The sequence below is a fragment of the Nilaparvata lugens genome, chromosome 4 (genome assembly GCF_014356525.2).
Source record: "Nilaparvata lugens isolate BPH chromosome 4, ASM1435652v1, whole genome shotgun sequence".
Lineage (NCBI taxonomy): Eukaryota > Metazoa > Arthropoda > Insecta > Hemiptera > Delphacidae > Nilaparvata > Nilaparvata lugens.
The window spans coordinates 29,686,694-29,705,231 of NC_052507.1; the positions used below are offsets into that span (position 1 = coordinate 29,686,694).

At 36.0% G+C, this 18,538-nt stretch overlaps 1 protein-coding gene across 2 annotated transcripts in view; it reads left to right on the forward strand.

The window, feature by feature from the left end:
• The window catches only part of LOC111048546 (thyroid transcription factor 1), a 49,613-nt gene extending 33,046 nt beyond the window's left edge, over nt 1-16,567 (forward strand). The window contains exons 4-6 of one of the 2 annotated variants that reach the window (XM_039427302.1): nt 3,013-3,108; nt 10,169-10,255; nt 12,598-13,666. In XM_039427302.1, the coding sequence (XP_039283236.1) occupies nt 3,013-3,108; nt 10,169-10,255; nt 12,598-12,918 (504 nt within the window). In that variant the 3' untranslated portion in view covers nt 12,919-13,666. Of the gene's footprint in view, nt 1-3,012; nt 3,109-10,168; nt 10,256-12,597 lie in introns of both variants that reach the window. The other variant, XM_039427301.1, reaches the window with a different exon arrangement.
• Nucleotides 16,568-18,538: the final 1,971 nt, after the last annotated feature.

An 18,538-nucleotide genomic window follows, 5' to 3' on the forward strand; every position in this document is an offset into this window, starting at 1 on the left:
GCAAAACTCTTGCGAAGTTAGATGTGCACACAGAGGGCAGGGGTCTTAGAAGGGTAATAATATGAATACTCATGATATTCATATCCTTCTATGATATGAAAAGGGTAATAATATGAATATCCATAATATTCATATCCTTCTAAGACCGCTTTGACCGCTGACCGCTCGCTATATGCACACACCTTACAGTCCAGGAATATAATTCTTGCTCACTTGATGTGATGATCATGAAGAACTAAAAACGTCGAACGTCGATAACTTCTGTATCAGCTTGATGGATGAAGATGTTCGAGACTTCAATGAATATTCATGAGATCCGAACAAAAGGAACAGGGATATTATGAACGGCCGATGGTCCAAGCGAGCAGATGAAAGAGTGAATGAAAAAAAGCAGCCGAATGTAAATAACTTCCATACAGTCAGTCAGCTCGGATTTGAAAAAGTAATAATAACAGTCTGAGACACAGTCGGCGCCACCATCAAGCTGATTTCAGCCAATCAGAGCTATGGATGGGGGTCCAGTCTTTGTCGGGATCATCCAAGGATCAGTTGACTTCAGGTAGGCTTGTGCAGTTGAACCAGAATGTTGCAAGAGAGCGTGAATGGTTGCGTACAAGGAGAGGCAACTATTTTACTTGTCATCCTTCTTTGTGTTTCTTTTTCTGTTCATCTCATCCTTCAGTTACTACACTATAATAAACAGTGAGCACCTAACATACAAAGGTCACTTTCTGGGAGTTGTCTATAAATGTCTAGTCGGTTTGAATGTTATAATAAGCAATGAATGGATCAATCTAGAACTTTATAGATTTGTGTGACTGATCGTGTTTGCTCTCCAATGGCATATATGTTCCAATCTTTGAAAGTAGGCTTTGAATTATGTCAATGGAAACTACTTTTAATGTAAATATCACTTTCTACAAAGTCCTTGTAATACTTTATTGAATGAATGCTGATTTGTGAAAAGATATTGTATTGAGATTTTTAAAACGAGCCATTATCTGTATCCATGGCATTTCACGATATTGAGTGACTTTTAAACGATTGTGCTTCTCTTAAATCTGCTTCTCTAATAGGCTGGGACATAGAATAAAGCAATATATATATATAAGTTTTCTCTGGCTGGGATTATGAGAGATAAGAAACTTGATAGGAGAATTTCGCTTATTCTTGATAGAAAACAATTACAAATAAAATTATTGCTATTTTTTGTATCAAGCTAGGCTATCATATTAATTAACTCGGTTAAAAACCTAGATCACTTACGAATCTGAACTCTAGAAATTTGAAATCAACGTTAGAAAATGCCGACCAGGTTGGCCCAGCGCTCTAAAACGTTGCATCCTCCAATAAACTAGCACTGCCTAGTCGTCGATTCAAATCTCACTGATAGGCTTGGACATCTTATCAATCAATCACTCACATCGGCTCATAATCAGCACGGATTTTTTTTATCAATCGTTCAAAAGTTATAAGGCAGAAAAGATGAAAAAAATTGGAGGCAGAAGGGTTTTTCAAAAAATGTCTCACCTTTAAGAGTGGATATCTCAGAAACTATGAGAGATATGGAAAAAATATGAAGAACTTGTTGGTAATTGTGTAAGCTTCAATTTTTCACAGAATACAAATATTCATAAGATTCATAGTTTCGGAGATATATGCGAAAAATGAAAAAATTGTACTTTCAAACCACCCTCACCCCTTTAGCACAGTGGGTAGGGGTGAGGACTTTTGATATATTAATCCTTTTACTATCCTTGAAAGAGCTGTGGAGTTGAAAATTATGTTCCAAACTTTTCCCTCTATAATCTCTTGTTGACTGAACTATGTGTATAAATACATGAATTCCATTTAATTATGTAACATGGATGCCCTGCCTCTCTTGATTGGTATAATTCTGATTCAACCCATATTCAAAGTTGATAAAATATAGTTCAATTCCAGAAATTATTGCAGTTATCTAATTCCATTAGCAGTTGCGAAGTTTGGCTTCACTAGTCAGGAAACTGACAAACCATTGATTGTAACTACATTGAATGGTTGGAGAGTTGCTGGAAGCCGTCATAAACTTTGCTGCAACGTGATTGGTCGAGGCTATTGCCGGTAGCTGGAGGAGGGGGTAAGGGAGAGAGCTCCACCTAACAAAGCAGAAGCCCTTTTCCGTACCCAACGAATGAATTATTTATTAATCCGTTTCCACCCTCGCCGGGCTCATCTCACCCCAGTTGAGTTTGCTTTTGCCGAGCACCCCCCCACTGCACCAACCCCTGCACCCCCGCCATCAACACGTCAACACCTCTTGCTGATGTCGATTGTCAGAGACCTTCAGTCCAGTCATGCATTTCATGGCCTGTACACCCTTCCTATCTATCAATCTATCAATGTTTATGAAATTATAATCTTCCATGGAATTTACCGACTGTACATTTAGGTTACACAATACCGCCGTTTTCGCTTGATGGACATCAATGGGAATCAGTCCGTGCTTCTCATAAATTATGCTCCTTCTATTGAATTGCGAAGGAGCGAGGAGCTCTTCATCAAACATCTACATCAATCTCAAATGATTATAATTATCCAAAAAAGACAGAAAGATAGATACAACTTTTATTATTTGAGTGAGTTCCAGCTCACCCCTTATTTTTATACTGGGATCAGTTCATTGTGGAAATTGATCAACTTAAGGCATGAACTCAATAATAATATTATTAAAACATTTTGTAAAATTCACTTTCACTTTTGAGTCTATCGACATTGAAAATGATCAATTTTCCATTCTGATTCCGTTATCATAGAGAGTGCTCCAATAATTTTGAAGAGAATATTGATCTTTCAAGATTGAGTTCTATCGTAGCCAATTTGGTTGTTTGATCCATCATTGTTCACTTGTCACTGTTATCGAGATTCATTCTCATGGATGGTGAATTTCCATCTGCAATCGGTGTATTGAAGTGAGTCTCATATGTGAGATTAACACAATTGAAATTCATCAATCTCTTTTCATTTTTACAGGTTTATGAGCTGGAAAGGAGGTTTAAGCAACAAAAGTACCTGTCCGCACCCGAAAGGGAGCACTTAGCAAGCTTAATACACTTAACGCCTACCCAGGTAAGTTGATTGCTATTTCTTGTTCTTTTCCTTGCAACCAAGAGATAATGAATTGTTATCTGCCAGAATTATGATATATCATTCGAATATTTCACAGGTTTTGTATGAAGGAAGAAGGGGCAATAAATGACAATTGAATAGTGGTAATTTGATGTTATAAATTAATCATTCAGTTGAAGTTCCGAAGGTTGTAATGTGTCTTAATTTGGTACAATTATTTGGATTTGAAAATCCATACATTTATTCACATGTCTCTAGGCTATCAATATTCTCTTCTCCATTGTAATACAAAATCTTAATACAGAAAGACTTCAATATACTGTAAACAATTCCTCGGGCCATTAAGGTGATAACGGTAAGCCTATACTGTGATCATCGATTCTCAAGAGCAATAATTATTTTCCGATTTGCACATGTCACAAATCAATCAATCCACCAAGTAGCCAATAGAATGCGTATTTCTGAAGGACCACTGATATAGTCAATGACAGCTTGAAATATCATTGTTATTTAACAACGAGCTGTCATGTTGTTAGTGTCAGTGGCGAATATTGTGAGGAGGAGGAAATGATTGGAAAGAAACACTAAACGAAATATGACAAAGGAGGAATTATTGAAAAACGCAATACTATTGGTTGAAACCGCTACCGTTGTGCAAGCCAAAAAATGTACATGACGAAATTGAAAAAGAGAAGGGAGAGGATTTATAGAAGAGTGGCAAGAAAGAAGGGGAGAGCTGTGTATGGCAGTTCAATTTCAGCGTTCTATGTCGTGCTCATGAATATGCATGAGGCTAGCTTACGGCTGTTTTGATTGGGAAATAGCAAGCAGTGATAGAAAACAGAACATAAATGTGTCGGAGGAACACTAATGACTCGGCAAATTGCAATGTTGCCTCAGCTCCCTCTGTCTCACTCGACTCGCGTCAGCACCTCAGCACTACTCAATGGAATGTGGTTGCTCGATTGTCCCAAAACACAAAAGAGTTTATTTGTCTATGTTGAATATTCAGGATATATGATTGGAGACTTGGGATTCATGAATGCTTCTCAATAAAATTGTGATAATGATTAGGCCTACGTTCACATAAAATTGGCTGGGTGACTTTTCCATCGATTTTCTTATCGTGTGATAGTTTTATTAGGATGAATATACTTCAACTTGAAATTTCTTAGAATAATTCTATGATAACATTTCATTTTATAACATTATTGATTCAATAAGTTTACATGATATATACATTAAGATCAATTAAAAAATTTTCCACAAGATCTGTATTTTTGTCTGTAGTAGGAGCTGGGTATATTGATAACCATAATCTTTCCTTTGATTGATCACTGCAGTCCAATAAATATAATTATCGAAGGAGCTCCTTATAATAATTTTTTCAGGATATTTTTCCATGAATATTGAATTATACTGAGTCAGCTGATATGTCTAGCTTGTTCTGTGATAATATTGTAATTGAGAGGTTCAATAACAGTGAAAGGGATGGCGTAGATGTTTATTTGTTGAGGTCTCAGGGGAAGACAGAGATAATATTGACTCTTGGGCTCTCAACACGATGCAATTAAAGCTTCTGGCCTGATGGACGAGAACTGTACGAATGAGACTTCAAGTGTCAAACATGGGCCCAGCTAATACTTTATCAGCAGAAGCTGGTTATGCAAAAATATTAGGGGGGGGGGTGAGATGACATACAAATTTATTATATCAGTTCAAACACTTTCATCGTCTTTTACATTATGTTCTTCTGTAATATCATTTATAACTTTCCTTTTGTTCAATGATGGAGCTTTTGAGATATTGGTTCACCTTATGTGATAATTATGACGTTATTTTTTTGCTCAGCTTCCCAAAATACCCCTCATTCCACAATATTAAAATTTTCGAAGTTTCGAAAAATCAACGAAGTTTCAAAACTATGGGCCAGTTGCACGTACGTCTGTTAAATATGGACATTAACGCCAATTAACAAATCAGCGTTAGTTTTACGGACTCATTTATGTTCCACAAAGATCGGTTGGTTTTTAATTCCGATTAAGTTTTCCGGTTAACTAACCAAGATTTTAACGGTTTCATAGTCCGGCAACACTGTAATTTATCCGACAGTGATGTTATTAAAATAATTATTATTCTAAACAAATGGCAAAAAGTGAGGTTATGTTATTGAAGCGGTGACTATTCATTACGCATGCGCCATAAAAATATTCCGTCTGTTGCCAGTGTGGTGCTATCTAATTTTGAATGCTAATATCAGCTAAATACTCTTTTCTATTTTATTAAGGCTGTGCAAAGACTGAAAACAAACTTTCTACTCGTGATATTTTCAAAGTTTTCCTTTTTGTATATCATTAAGCTATCAAAATGAAAAAGTTTTCTCAGGAAAAATTTTTTTCCGATCATTACTTTTTGAGATATGAGCGCCTAAATTTTGAATTTTTGGTAAGAGATAAATCCATGAGATTCATAGGATGGATTCTTCATGGTATTGTTAGTCTAGTAGAACAACAATTTTCTGAAAATATCATTTTTTAAGATAGTTGTTATTCAATTTACTAAAAATAACTTTTTGTTGAGTTATTCTTGGTAAATTGAATAACTTTTTCGAAAATTGATATTTTCATAAAATTTTGTTTTACTAGATCAACAATACCATGAAGAATCCATCCTATAAATTTCATGGATTTATATCTTACCGAATTTGAAATGTTCTGTCACAAAAATTCAAACTTCAGGAGCTCAGTTTTCTGCACCGAAAGAAACGTTTAGGCACGAGCCGTAGGCGAGGGCTGAATGGTTTTTTGAGTGCAGCAGAGGAACTTTGCTCACATATTTCACATTAAATTTTTCCTACAGTTACCATTGGATATGAGAAGTGGTTGATTATGGGTAAAATGATGGCTGAAATCCATCAAATGTTTGTCTGTATAATTTTGTTATTATTAACAACTTTAATTTATTCTAAACTTGATAATCCAATTGAAAATTTATAATCAATAATTTATTCAAATTAAATATTCAATTAATCCAATTTATTCGAAAAAAGTTGAGTAAATCTTAATTTTTAAATAATTTTTCAACCAATCAATTTATGAATGAAAAAAATATTATTTGAAATAATGAATAATATTCAAAATGTATAATTTAATGAGATCTCATTTTTATTTACTTAAAAATCAGAAAAAATATTGATAGAACAAATTTGCATTCAAAATACATGCCAACAATGTCAACAGCTGATTGGGATGGATGCAAGATAATATGAAAAGTATTAAGAGTACGCAAAGTAATACTTTGCACACTAGAGCGGAAAAGTGATTCTTTGCGTTCTGTAATCAGTGCAGGAATGGTCACTTTTCAAGGTAACTATAGGAAAAATTTATTTTTAGCCTTTGCACGCCCTTAACTGATAAAATTCATTCATATATTATTTAGCTCATACTTTTAATTATTTAGTTTCTTTACCAAAAACTAATTTTGGAAGACAGCTATCAGTAGGTACCTAATCGGCGTTAGTTGGATTTGATTGCGAGTGAATGGCCTGTTTAAATTTTTGTTTACGTCGATTATTTTAATGGGCGTTATCACTTGAAATTTCTTTTTTGTGCAACCAAAATGCATCTGTTAGAGCTAATCTCAATTAAAGTATAGAATTTTATCACGATTAAACGTTAACTGATGTACGTGCAACTGGGGGAAAGTTTTTTTCTAAACAGATGTTTTTGAGATAATTTCTTTGATGCAGCTGTTTCACATTCACCATATTATTATACAGAGTTTGTGAAAATGGAAATATTTATTAATTATCAAAACAATACTATTATTATATTTATAATGAAAATATTATAATTATTATTAAAATATTTATCAATTATCAAAACAATATTATTGAGGTTAAGTGGTAACAGGTAGAAAGCAATAATAGAAACAGATGTTCCCTTTTCAATTTCGACCATATGAATTGGTAATTTTTTATGAAATCATATTATGTACCATTAATGGAATTTGAACATTAATTATTCTGAAAAATCTAGAAGGAAAATTGAAATTTCAGCTTCCAGGTGCACGAGATTGATATTTTTAGAATCTATGTGCAAAATTTGGAGATCTAAATCATTCCCGTTTTTCCGGTATGCAATCCACAAGTTGACATGTTTTGATGCGAACAAATGAACACACGAACAAACACAACCCTACTCTCTCTCATTATATAGATTCGTAATTCGTATTTCTACAGACCAGAAGTAAAATATCACTGACTTGAATGAAAAAGATCATCATGATTCTAAGAATTATGTTTGTAGAAAAATTGGAAATCAATAACGCGTAATTTTGCCGAAAGACAATAAATCACATCTAAATAACTTTCTTCCAGAAATATATCTAAAACCTTACTACGGTTCCGGCTTTTTTGTTCCACTGGTTCAAAATAATTATCATAGCTCAGTTATATAGATTGTTTTATACCATTAACTTATCCAAAGCCAGCGAGGCCAAGTTGGTAGCCATGCGCGGCGATTCAGCAGATGTGATCCGGTTTCTTTTTTTTTGGTCTCCCTCTCGTGTTGCTCCCTCATCCAGCTTCTCGCTTTTTGTGCTGCCATGTTTAAAAGAAGGGTGTGCTGCTGGTGCCTGGGATTATTTAGCCGTTGTTACCCTGCAGAAAGGAAGAGAGAATGGCTGCTAACACAGAGGCTTGCAGTGAAGATAGAGAAGAGTGAAGTGGGTTCGAATCCCGGGGTTTCTTGGCGGGGGACGGACGGGACAATGCTCTCTAATATTGGAAACAAATGACGCTTGATTTAGCCGCCACTTCAGTTGTTCCGCCCCCCTTCACCGTCATACAAGCACTCATTCATAGTCCTCCTCCTCCTCCTGCTTCTTCGACTAAAACTCACTCAGCGTTTACGCTTTTGTTGCTTCGTAGCCATTTAGACGAGGGTCGCTCGGTTTTGGAGACTTGCGGTGGTAGATTTGCGGTACCCGTTTCCCCCACACAAGTGTATCGCCTTTCTGAAACAAAAGAGCCAAATAAGATTGCACAAGCTGAACGAACAGAGAGTGAGCGAATAGAACAGAAGAGAGAGCAAAACCTCAACAATACAGCGGTGAATTTGTAGCAAAGCGCGCTTATCTCAAACCCTTCTCATTCTCCTCTACGTCTTTCACTTTTTGATCGTTCTTATATGTTCCTTTTGAAACCACAATTCTCACAAACCCTTGTAATTCCACGGTAAGCCACAGCATTTCTCAGTTCACTGTGTAATGTTTCCTTTCATTACAAATTGAGGGTATAATACAGTTGGGAAACGAAACTGCTGATGAGTATTTCACGGAACTGACGCTAAAGTCGATAAGAGAATTTCAGGTTGCTTAAAAATGTTTATTCCTTGATACAGTCTATGTTCTGATACTGTATTTCTGATAAATGATAATAGTATTATCAAACAGGATGATTACATGAATTACTTCAAACTCTTCATAGTCCACAATTTGTCAAACTCTCGGCTTCTTCGAAATATTCGTTCAAACGATTTTCAAGAGAGATTACTGTACAATTTTGCCCTCAAAAATCATGCTTTTTTATCAATATAAAAATAGATTGAATCATCAGGAATCCCCGATCACCGTAACTGTCTCACAATAATATTTATACAGTAGTTTATGATATTAATGATGAGGAGTTTAGAATTCCATCAGGACTAACAATTGTTTCTCAGAGCTATTTGCTGAGGAAATCTCAGGATAGCTCGAAATTGAAGATACTATTCACTTATACTTATCACCATTACCTTCAACTATTATGAGTATAAATCAAATGAGGAAAATGTATATTTCTTAACAGGTTGAAATGTATAACTATATCATTCTAAAACTGTAGATTTGCGATGGAGGCTTATTATTAGAATAACCTAGAACTTCTCCGATGTACAGAAGATTCCAAATGCTCTCCTCGTTTTAAAGTGGCTTGATGAACATGGAATAGATCTGTCTACTATGAATTATTGAAATATTCAGATTACTCATTAAGGATCTCTATTTGACGTTCATAATGGACGAGGAGCAAAACAGAGCCATCTGTCGTAGGAAAAGCAAACTAAAATGAACATAATAGTCTGCACAATTTCTGTTCAAGTGGTCGTATTTATTCATAGCTTAGACTTCATTTTGTGCTGCTGTAATTATGTATTCACAAGCAGAGAGGGGATCTTATCTGAGCTGGAGAACGCCAGCAGGGAAAGAAAGAGGGATGATTTAATGGCAGATGCGTCGTGTTGTGATAGCAGCGGGTCCCCCTCATGGGGTAAGGCGAAAGGTCTCCAGTTTTACTTCAGTCCTTATTCGGCTTCAACACCCATGAATCGGCAAATCGGCTTTCGATATGCTACAACCCAAATCGCAACCGTTCAAGTTTTCATCTTTATAGTTGACCAGTGAGAAGAGATAATCCACCTTAAAGGATTGCTTCTCTCATAACAATGAATCATTGACACTCAAACTGGTAATCGACTGTAAAAGTATCATATATTCACCCCGATAACACATTGGTAGAGATGGTAATTCAACTTTCGATTGAACGTCAAAAGAAAATGCTTCAGGAACCAGGTGTTAATCCTCTCCAAAACCAAGCACTGTGGTTAGAGAATCGAAAGTTCACGTGGTCTCGTCTTCTATACTTTAATATTCTACAAATAAATCATTCTTGTTTTCTACGTTCTACTCATTAATTTAAAAGAAAAAATAGTTGGGAATAGTTCAACGCTTAATAATATAAGAATGTTCATTGATAATACCAGAGATATTACTGAACCTATCCATAATACTATCAAGAATGAATTATTGTCGATCATAATTATTTTCAAAAACCAATGCTCCGAGTTTGTCAACAGCTAAAGATTAGCATCGAGCATCGATAGTAGAGTATTGGTTCTTTGAAATAAAAACAATTTCTGGAACTGAAAATATTCATTCAATTAATTTACAGTATACTGTAATTGAGATATTAGACAATAGAGATTAATTTGTCATATAATTGAAATATTTTGTATTGTTTCAGGTTAAAATCTGGTTCCAAAACCACCGATACAAATGTAAAAGGCAAGCCAAAGAAAAAGCAATGGCTGAACAAAACGCTCAAAATCAAGTGAGTTATCAACATCAATCCCTTTTCAGTAACATTAGCGAGAGTTCCTCAAAATATATTTCGCTTTTCTAGAAATATCTATAATATGTTCTACAAAAACCTATATTATGTTACAGGAACATTTTAAATCGGAGTAATTATTCTGAAACAGGATAAGCTATGTAGGATGTGATAAATTAAGAAGATGAAGAATTGGGGAGGACAAGAAAAGGTCTATTCGTTCTTATGCATAATTTTATACTTTTACTCTTTTGTTACGGAATATTGAATAGATTAATGACCATCATGAGTTGAAGAACCTTGAGCCTGAATGCCAGCTACACACACTTGGTTTATTGGACGTCCGATATTTTGCCGCCGTTCAACCAGATTAAGAGGAACTTGGCAAAAATATGATGTGTGCAGATACATATCATGTTTTTGCCAAGTTATGTTCAGAATTTATTAAGAACGCAAAAAAATCGGACGTAGAAAAGTCAATGTGTGTGTAACCAGACTTGATGAGTCTTCATGTTTCGCCTTCAAAGGAAATATATAATTTGTCAAGAAGGGTCGAGTCTCCTGAATAGCAGCGAAGCATTGACATCATGATTGAGATTTTCAAATCTAAGAGGAAAAATAAAAGATTTGAATTGCAGGGGATTGCTGAATAAAACATTTTTAATAGATTCATGGAATGTTACAGAATCTGCGACAGAACGTGAACTGTAACATAACCTGGGTTTAAGTTTTTTCGATAATTTATTTGCTGGAACCACTAATAATTGAGCTATAGAAGAAAGTAGGAGTTGGAAAGGCAATTGCGAGTGATCTGATATTGAAGGCAAGCAGTAATACTGTAGGGTACATAAAAACAGGGTCGAGTAGGAAATTGATTTTCTATTGAGAGTACAGGCTTACTCAAAGCTAACTCACCAGTCGTTTGGTTGTTTTCGATGATTGCTGGGGGAGGAATCGGTCTGGCAATTCAATTTTCGGGGGTTGTGTCGACAGAAAGGCCAAACCCCGCGTAATTGGGGTGTGCGATTCAGCTAGTTACCCTATTGCGTATCCCACACACGCCTCTTCGTCCACTTCCCTCTCTTCTGATGCTACAGCTTCGACCTCACACTATTATCCAATCCCACCGCATAAATACAGCAAGATTGATTCAATTACAAGAAACTTTGGTACAATTGCTTCGAATGTATAGTCTATTATCGCCCATGAAATTAGATTGTAGCTTACATCTATATTCATCAAAAGTGGGATCCTTTATTTTACATCAGCTTTACGAGCTTCATTCTCTGTGAATGTATTTGTAGATGATGTTGGGTTGATACTGTAAAATATTAATTTCCAATCAGTACTACAAGGCTTCTGTATAATATATTGTATTAGTAAGGATTGTGAAGATCATGAAATGATTGAACACAGACGAGAAATCAAATGAAACATCATACGGTTTTCAAGATAACCTGGTTGCACTCTGGTCTATAGATAATGAACATATCCTCTCTCCAAGAAGTTTTCTCAGATCTCCATAAAAAATAAACTTTATCAAACTTGGGCCATAAACCTGAGCTCGTGTCAATGCTTTTGATAAGATTAAATGAGAAATTATCCACGACGTGAACCGGGGACACACCTGTTATGCAGCGTTTCGATTCGACTCCGATCCTATGAAGAATGACAATGGCCTAGAATGGTCCATACCATGCCATCACCATCCCACTCCGATCTGATCACGGATGGCAACGGCCTAGAATAGTCCATACCATGCCATCACATGGTGTCTCACCACCCCTCCACCCAACAGAATTATCGGATATGAGTGGGATCGGAACGCTGAATGACAAGTGGATCCTGGCCTGTAATCGGTTTCGATTATAAAGTGGTAAGTTTGGAACCAGAGGTGTTTGTTACAAATCACTTCACTACAACCATAGAAAAAATATAGCAGAAAATATCCCGTGGTATAGGGCGTCTATGTTACAAATTTCACATAATTTAAAAATTTCCAAATTTCACTCAAGCTGATATAGTCCTAGTAGTTGTTTTCCGTGAAGCAATATGCCGCTGGTGGTCTCTCATACTGTGTCGTTCTTAAAGTCACACCTCAACAAACCAGCAATAATAGACAGTAATCTACAGTAATCGGCTTGAGTTAAAAAAACTCAGCTTGAAATTTGGAACATAAACAACCATGGGATATCTTCTAATGCTATCTTTTTTCTATGGTACGACTGTTTATAGAAGGCTACATGCTCTGAAATCATTATGAATGTCAATTCCGTTTGATAGAGGAAATAGATGAATGAATGCAACTATTTATTAATTATACGTTTTTGTTGCGATCGAAGGCGCAGAGCTCTCCGCGACGGGTAGCGGTGCCCGTTCTTGTGAAGGACGGCAAGCCGTGCGGCAGCGGAGGCGGCAACGAGAACGGCGGTGGCGGTGGTGGCAGTGGTGGGGGCGGAGGTGGAGGCAGCGGCGGCCGGGGGCAGACGGGGGCAGGCAGCCATTGTGCGGGACACAGTCCACATCCACAGCACCACCAACAGGCCAGCATACTGAGCAACATGGCGGCTGCAGCCGCGGCAGCTGCCTACCCGCGACAGAACCTGCAGCATCCCCACCAGCAGTGCTCGTCCTACCTGCCGCTGCAGGGTCGCGCCTGGTAGTCCGACTGGCCGCCTCTAGCCGGGGCGGGACCATCCTCTCAACGCCAAGCCGCGTGCTCGCTAGCTGCTGCATCACAACGCTCCTTGTACTCGACCATACAAACATAATGTATTATAGCCAATATTAGTCTCACACTTTCTTGTTGAAATATTGACAGAAACGTTTTTCAGATCTTGAGTGTATCCTTTTTTAAAAGTGGAGTGATCCATGGTATTGTGGATGAAGTGCTTGCATAGCAATGTATAGATCCCGGGTTTTTAATTGAACGGTTCTAACCAAGTCATTCCCGTTGTGTTTTCGGATGGGCACGAACTGTTATGGTCCAGGCCAAAGTATAAAAGTCTTAAAATTGAATTATAACTATGTAATTATATAGTAATTATTGGGTTCGAATCCCAGCCCGGGCAAGATATTTTTTTCGGGCCACTCCCGTGTTTCGGATGGACACGTTAAACTGTCTGTCCCGGCTGCCTAACAAGCAGACGTTAGGTCATGTCAGAGGCCCTGAAATTGATCAGTTGCGACCTGAAAACTCTGACACAAGACCTGAGCCAGCTAGGTCACACGATATTATTATTATTACCTATATAAGCAATCGGCTTAAATTATATCTATTCAGGCCAGGTGAGATCTTCCCGTAAGAGACTCCTCACCAATAAAATGCCATAGGCTACGTATCTAATCAACCTTTCTAGTGAAAAGAAGAATTTGAAGTTTGAAGTGTTGAGTCTGTAAAGATTTGACACATCAAGTATCACTATGAATAGCTAGATTATACAGTGAGGGAAACAGCCCTCGAGTATATCCACATCAATAGAATTCAGTAAAGCAGTGTTAAGTTTTCCACGTGATTCTCTTGTAACTCTTTAATAAATTGAGTCTGTACATGTAAAGCCCCGCACACACACATAGATTTTTGTTCGTACGATATTTTGCCGTCCTAAAGTAAAGTAAATTCGTATGGCTTTTGTTGGTGGGGAGTCCCTTGCCGTCAATGGTCCTTAAGACTGTCATACTTCAGCCGGGACCGACAGTTTAACGTGCCCATCCGATAACACGGGAGTGATCTGGTTAAAAAACTTTTGGTATTGAGAGGGTTTGAACCAGGGATCTCTATGCTGCTACGCAAGCACTCTATCCACTAGACCACGGATCACCTCATGAATTCTATCAGATCAAACAGAGATTGACAAACATCATCTGTTTGTAATCGTCTGTTTAATGTGATAGAATTTATAAGAACGGCAAAAAATCGTACAAACAAAATCGATGTGTGTGTGCCGGGCTTTACCTAAGACGACCGGATGACCAAAAATGTGTAGTCCCTGGTAGGACAGTTTACCATTTGTAATTCATATGTCCGTATTCCATCGTTCGGAAATGAATAGGATTCCAAGATTCACTACATTGTGGCCTGAATTGAATGTAAATAAATTGTATGAAAATGAAATTATATTCAATTGAATGTCGGATATTATCCTTGTAATTTGATATCTTTCGACAATGTAGATGCCCGTTGATTGGAAATGTGAGCATATCAAAGGCTCAAATGAGGGTGATAGCTCACGAAAGATGATTGATTTCAAAGCTGATTGGCTGACACCTTTCAACCAGAAACCCATTTCTGTCATCCTATCAATAAGAAAGTGAAGACCAAAGAGTTACTAGAGCGTAGTGATGAGCAGTCTACTAAATTCCCAAAGTGTGATTATTGTAATCAAAGGAACACTGTGTTATAATCTGGCCAAGAAAGACTCACTGTCTAGTCAATCAGTGCGTGGTCTTACTTATTATGTACTGTACATGTGAATAATATAAGGTATTGGCACTTGTTACAAGGAGTGCAGAAACTTTAGCCTTAATTTTAGTTGGGGGTAAGATCTACTTAGTTTCTATAGTATTTACCTCATTCGATTTCAATTTCGCTATAATGGAACGTTTTTAAAAATTTTGTTATAGGCTAATAAATCAGCCATAATGTATCTCCAAAATGATCTTGAAGGTATAATTTTTGCAACTAAATTGATTTTAAATAAATTATATTATTCAAGTAATCTGAGTATTGAAGCTTATCTAGCTTTGAATAACAAAATGGAATGGGTTTATATTGACAAAATTCATTTCGAATAGGGGTAGAAAATGAAATGAGAGCGTGGGTGAGCATTCCATAATTCTCATAATTTCAGAAATATTCTCGGAATAGGCCTAGTGCCTCATTTTTAAAACCCATACTCTGATTTGTCTATTCTATTCGTTTAGTTTATGTCTAGTTTAGACATTCCGGTCATCGGCATTCGTGAATTTGAAGAATCGATTTCAGAGGTGTAGCTTTTTACATCCGAGAAATAGTTTTTATTACCCAATTTAATTGGTCGATATTACCCAATTTCTGACTTGGTAATAGCCAGCCCCAAAATTCTTAAGAATTAAAATACCAGAAACTATAGTATTGATTAATATTATAATAATTTAGAAATAATTCTCCACTCCCTTCTTGGAATTAAAAGGCATAGAAGAGTCTCTGCATCCTTGACAAGTACGCCTCAAGCGCAATAATTTTAAAATAAATAATTTATTGTTGCCTGTTGTACTTAACTATTTAAATAGAAATTTTGTAAAAGTGAACTGTAAATATTTGTAAGATGAGTGAAAAGAACGAGTGAATAAATTAAAAATGTGCGTGAGCTCTTGTTGAATTATTATCCATTTGATTGTAATTGAGTTGAATAATATTTTAGATTAGTAAGTTGAATTTGAAATACTGAATTGTAGGCTTTTCAAATAGTTAAGATATTTCATCAGACATTGTTTATTGATGAATTTATCGAATTGATCATTGAATGATTAGAATCAATTAGAATCAGCTTCCTCAGAGCAGGCTATACTTTTTTAAACTGTCATTGTTGATGAAATTCACTTGTTTGAATAAAATAATAAAGCTTTTGGATGAATTGTGATTGAAAATATAATTCTCACTATCACTGGAAATAACTTTAAATCCCATAAAACAGACATTTTATCGATTTCAAACACTTTTCATTGATGAAAACATGTTCAGGTAGACTATGGGTGTGGATTGGCTGCTTCCTGTTTGGGAAAATTCCAGATAATATTCTATCCTCTTTTTAATTCTAAACACAATTCCCATCTCACTCATCACTATAACTTTACAACGCACAAGTGTTTCTTCTAATGTAAAGTCTGTAATAAACCAGAAGAGAGTAAAAAATATAGTTTGTTCTAATCAATAGCAATAAATATCCTATTTTTAGGAAAAACGATGGCTGGAGTAAACGATTACAGTATCATTAAATTAGATTTTGTTTGTTATGCTAGTAAGCAATTTTAATAATCGTTGAATGATCTTCGAATCTATTAAGAACGCTGACTATTAAAAGAAATTGATTAAACAGGTTTTATTCATGATTATTGTGAAGATAAAATAATATTTTCAATTATTACGAAATTATTTGTTTTGAACAAAATGTATCGAACCGATTATTAATCGAATCATGGCAATAATTTCGAATTCTATAAATTTTTCAATAAAACCAATTCAGCCTACTCACAATCACTTGTTTCTGAACAAGATACTTTAGACCATATATGTTGTAAATACACAAAATACAATCTATGATATCAAGTTTCCATGGTGTTTTTAAATTGACTTACTTCCCCGATTCTCCTTTCCCTGTTTACCTAAAGCTGCGTTTACACGAAAGTTATTAACAAAATGTTAGTAACTTAATCCTTATAGATTCTATTAGATTGAACATAACTTATCATGCACATGATGGTCATATGTGTTTGTCAAGTTTCGTTCAATCTAATAGAATCTATATGGAATAAGTTATTAACATTTTGTTAATAACTTTTGTGTAAATGCGGCTTACGTGTACGTCATTTTTCCTGATACATTTTTTAATACTCTATTATGAATTAAACAGGCATTCAACGGAATATTTTGAGTCCACCTCTAGATAGTGGTACTGAAGTATGAGCTCTAAATCATGAGATATATGATTAGATTATAATTATAAAATGAAAGAAATCAGTTCACTATTGACCTTATATGAAAATCACAATACAAATTACATGATTATTGTATTTTAAATGTTTGAATATGCCTATCAATCATAAGAATCCAACAGAATAACGCAGTGTGGGACAGATTGATAAGAGCCTGAGAAAACAAATAAATCTAACTAATTTGTTCTTCCACCAAATAAATCACCTCAATGCCAGAAGTCATAGATCTCAGTAACCAGAAATTCATATAATTTCGAGTAGGCAGAATTAAAAAAAAACTAAGCTAGGATTCACTCCATGGATGACTTTCTTCTCTTGGAGAGGTTCATTTTGAATATTTTTGTTGTGTACTGAGATCTTGATAGAATGTTGGTGAATTCAACCGCCTTTGTCTAGTCTAGTTATAAACACATATCGATATTTGGACGTACGATTTTCTTCTGTCCTTAGAAATTCCACCAAATTGAATAGATCTTCAATCAATCAATCAAAGATTGAACTTAGCAAACACATGATGGGTGTATCGGTTTGCCAAGTTATATTGGAATTTATAAGGACGGCAAAAATCTTACGACCAAAGTTCGATGTGTGCATAAGTAGACATACAGTAGAAATAAGATATTACTTCAGATAGATGAAAATAAGATGTTTGAAAGAACTGCAGATATTGCAGTATAGAGCTGAATTTGTGAACGGTTTGTGCTGCATTGGCGTTGTATGGATGACGACTGGCTGATAAGAGAGACTTGTGAGAGTAGAGCAGTGCATAGCAGAGAGCATAGCATAGCCTGGTAGCCTTGCGCAGTTGTCTTTGGCTGTGGTGGGAAATGAATGGCGGCCATGGGCGGGGTCTATTATCGATGTCAGCACTGAGCTTTCGATTCGGGGTTGTCAGCTCCCATCCCTCCCCTCTACCGACAAAAAAGAAACGTTTTGGGAACAGCTGTCGCGTTGGACGGTCACAAGCAGCGGGGGTCACAATCAGTTATCAGGCTCCGGCTCATTTGTTGCCTCTTCAAGTAGCCGGCAGACCGGTGAACAATGCCGATCATCATCCCCTGACAGCGATATTGAAGTTTGATTATGTGTGTGTTGCTTCTGCTGCAACCTAGTTTCCACACAATAAAACTTATGGGTCGAGGGATGAATCAGAATGCCGTGTGAATAGGCTGCATGGGTGTGTTGAGGGTGCAAAGCATCAAACAACTGAACTATGAGATCTGAGGCCCTAGTTATAATAAAACCTCTCTAATTTATCAGTAAAATTAGATATAAAATAAGTATTGGAGCACCGACCTTCGCTCGTTATTTATTTATTGATAAACAGAACACAATTCATTAAAATGATTGGGGAAGGACTAACAGGCACAGCCCAGAACTTTTTCTTTCCCGAATTTTGATTTATACACTATAATTATATAGTCCAAAAAGTAGGTTATGTTCCATACACTTGAATTCATATCCAATTTTCAGTCCAAACATTTAAAAACAGAAAAGTTCCATTTCAGATTGTTCACAAACCAAATTGAATAAAAAAATAACACTTACAACAGTAAAATAATGATTACCGTAACTTTGAAAATTATTATA